The sequence below is a fragment of the Morone saxatilis genome, unplaced genomic scaffold (genome assembly GCF_004916995.1).
Source record: "Morone saxatilis isolate NCDOM2014 unplaced genomic scaffold, NCSU_SB_2.0 Contig23, whole genome shotgun sequence".
Lineage (NCBI taxonomy): Eukaryota > Metazoa > Chordata > Actinopteri > Moronidae > Morone > Morone saxatilis.
Window position 1 is genome coordinate 5,838,721 of NW_023339796.1, and position 3,018 is coordinate 5,841,738.

Sequence of the window (3,018 nt, forward strand, 5' to 3'; positions counted from 1 at the left end):
TATTTTTACTGTGATATTCTTTGTTTTCTGTTTTTTTGCGCTGCTTTGCCCTATTGCTGCTGTGTCAAAATGAATTTCTCCTTAAGGGGATAAATAAAGGAATTATCTTATCTTATCTTATCTTAAAGCATTTCCAGCTGTTACCTTCATCAGGTGTCTGAGGCTGCTTCTGGTTTCCTTCTATACTGTCATGTGATTGATATATCACCATGTGTACACACTTTACAGTTTTTCCTTCATACACACTGTAATCTTCTTATCCATAGTTCATACAAACATAACTTAAATCCCAAATACAGAGTTTACATTTTATCTTAACCCATCAATGGGGAATTAATTTCTCAATACAAGAGAATAAATTCTGTGTTCTTTCAACCCAATTATCACTTTTAAATCGCTTCCATCTTGTAACATTTACAGGTAACGCGAGCTAATGTCAAAGTCCATCTACGTTTGAATTTATTACATTCATCCACAGTCTACACTCCCAGTTGTCCTTGAAGAATTTAATTAACGGAGAACAAACATAATATAGTAGTCAGACAGTACGAAAGCATGTGTGAGCAACTTTAGGAGAATGTGAATAAAGCATATATACCAAGAAAGGTGGTGTTATTTGAGGAAATTGGGTCACTGCACTTGAATAACTAAGATGTTATGAACACTGGCTGCAGGAAACATAAAGGCACAGTGGAGCTTTGGACCACCAGAGGTGCTGTAGAGTAACGTTTTGGGCCTTTTATTATTTGTGTTGCATGTATTTCCACGACATGAGCACAAAGGACTGACGTGGTTCACATTTCTGTTGACTGCAGTCGGTGGTGATGAGTATCAACAAGACTGGGTGGCCCTGAAAACAGTGCAAGTTTTGCAACATGAACACAAAGATTTGGGTATTTCTTGGGGAAGGAAATGCTTTCAACATGTTTGTTGAGGTCTTAAAGACTGGATTTTCGGTGTCATGTAAAAAAAACAGTGTCTTTTTTCCTGAAAACCTGTTATGGTGCATTTAAATACAGTCTGTAAATTGCAGATATAGGCTATAAACCCTGTAAGAACATTATTCTAAGAACTGGAGCAACCTTCACAGTGAGGAGGAGTTGCAACTTTTTCCACCGTCCACTCATCACTGAAGAATGTATGTCTACTCACAGTGCACTAATACTGCGTTAGTCTTTTATGGGTTAACACAACATGTTTAATGAGTTGATACAGTTCAGTTTAAATGGCCATATGTTGTTTGTTCTTGATAAAGCGCAGAATATCTGTGTAACTGAGATTTGATTTGATGTATTGACTGAATATGTATGAATATGTTGTCTTTTTCTAGTTCCACTCATTAGCTCCTATGTACTACAGAGGATCGGCTGCTGCTGTCATCGTCTATGACATTACTAAACTGGTAAGAGTAACAGCCTTTACTAAAATGAATAGGTAACCACTCTTTTTCAGTTGCCTGCTAACCGTTAAGGGCTTGAGCAATGCCCTTCACCTCTAACTGTATCAGTGAAGCAGAGAAGAAGCTGGTTTCACAGTATGAGCCTGATGTAAAATTCAATTACTTTTCCATCACTCCGGGATGCCTTGCCTTCCTCGACCTACAAATGTCATTCTTTCCTGGTCTGTTAATGGAAACTTGTATGAAAAACACCACCTAATGCGATGAATGTGCGACACAAGTTGCAGAAAACTGTGTCGGCCGTGGTCTCATAAGGAACCTATTAACCTGTGATGTGCTGTCGTTGTTTCAGGACTCTTTCCAGACACTGAAGAAGTGGGTGAAGGAGCTGAAGGAACACGGTCCGGAGGACATTGTTGTAGCCATAGCAGGGAACAAGAATGATTTAGGAGACATCAGGTGAGCAAAGGGTTATTTTCATTATTGTCATTGCTTGTTTTAAATAGTAATAGTATGTCTGTCTTGAGTCAGCACAAACAACATGTCCTCTTTCCGTGTTACTTGATTAGTTTTCCTCCACAGATTCACTGCAGCCTCAGTTAGGACTCTTGTTTTACTGCATCACTTCCTTTTAAGACTTAACAGCACAACAGGTTTAGCAAAGTCTTTGTTCAGTAATCCTCTTGTTACACACCTATTAGGTAGCTCATGTCAAGTCCACTGTGCCAAAAAATAACGTCTCAATAATTGTCAGCCTTCAAATAGAGCTTCATTAATTAAAACAAAACAACAAAAACCACGTGTTGTTCTTTGTATTGACTGCAGGTTCTTTTTTGGACATATGTTTGTGTTTACTTGCTCTGTGGATGGTAACACCACACTTCAAGTTAAGTCAAATTTTATTTATATAGCCCAAAATCACAAATCAACATCCTCTGTCCTTAGACGCTCAATTCAGTTTAAAAAACTCCCCCCAGACAAACTTATTAATAGGGAAAAAATGGAAAAAGCTACAGGAGGAGAGCCACGACACACCAACAAATTATATGCACATTTCAATGACACAATTTCTGATACATGAAGAAGCTGTCAAGTAAAATCTTTATAAAGAATGGTGCCATTTCAGTACAGTTTCATATTTATTGTAAAAACCTCCTGTTGTTTCTTCTGTGCGCTCTGTGTTTTGTCCCTGTGTTCTACAGGACTTCCAGCGCAAACTAGGTAGAGACGGGATGGATGAAAGTCATTGATGAACATGTTGATTTGCCATGTTAACCTCCTTCCACACTTCCGTTCTGTCCTTCTCTTTTCCAGGGAAGTTCCTATGAAGGAAGCTAAAGAGTTTGCTGAATCAATTGCAGCTATTTTCATCGAGACTAGTGCCAGAAATGCTGTCAATGTTGAGGAACTCTTTCAGAAAATCAGTAGGTTTCATGTCTTTACTGAAAGTCTGTGTCACATGTGTCTGTGTCATTGACTGTATATAGTGTATTATTTTGGAAGATATGTGCTGCTGATTCAAAGAGATGATCCAAGAAAAGGCCTGTATACTTTCATGTAATCCTATATGGCAGTGGTCCCCAACCTTTTTCTTCGAGGGACCCCTTTTTTATCATTTA

General features: G+C 38.3%; 1 protein-coding gene across 1 annotated transcript in view; it reads left to right on the forward strand.

Annotated features, from left to right (window-relative positions):
• rab31 (RAB31, member RAS oncogene family) overlaps positions 1-3,018 on the forward strand; it is an 8,768-nt gene that overhangs the window by 2,848 nt on the left and 2,902 nt on the right. Inside the window, exons 4-6 of the mRNA XM_035670269.1 lie at positions 1,331-1,402; positions 1,752-1,858; positions 2,714-2,823. Coding sequence (XP_035526162.1) covers positions 1,331-1,402; positions 1,752-1,858; positions 2,714-2,823 — 289 coding nt within the window. The remainder of the gene's footprint in view (positions 1-1,330; positions 1,403-1,751; positions 1,859-2,713; positions 2,824-3,018) is intronic.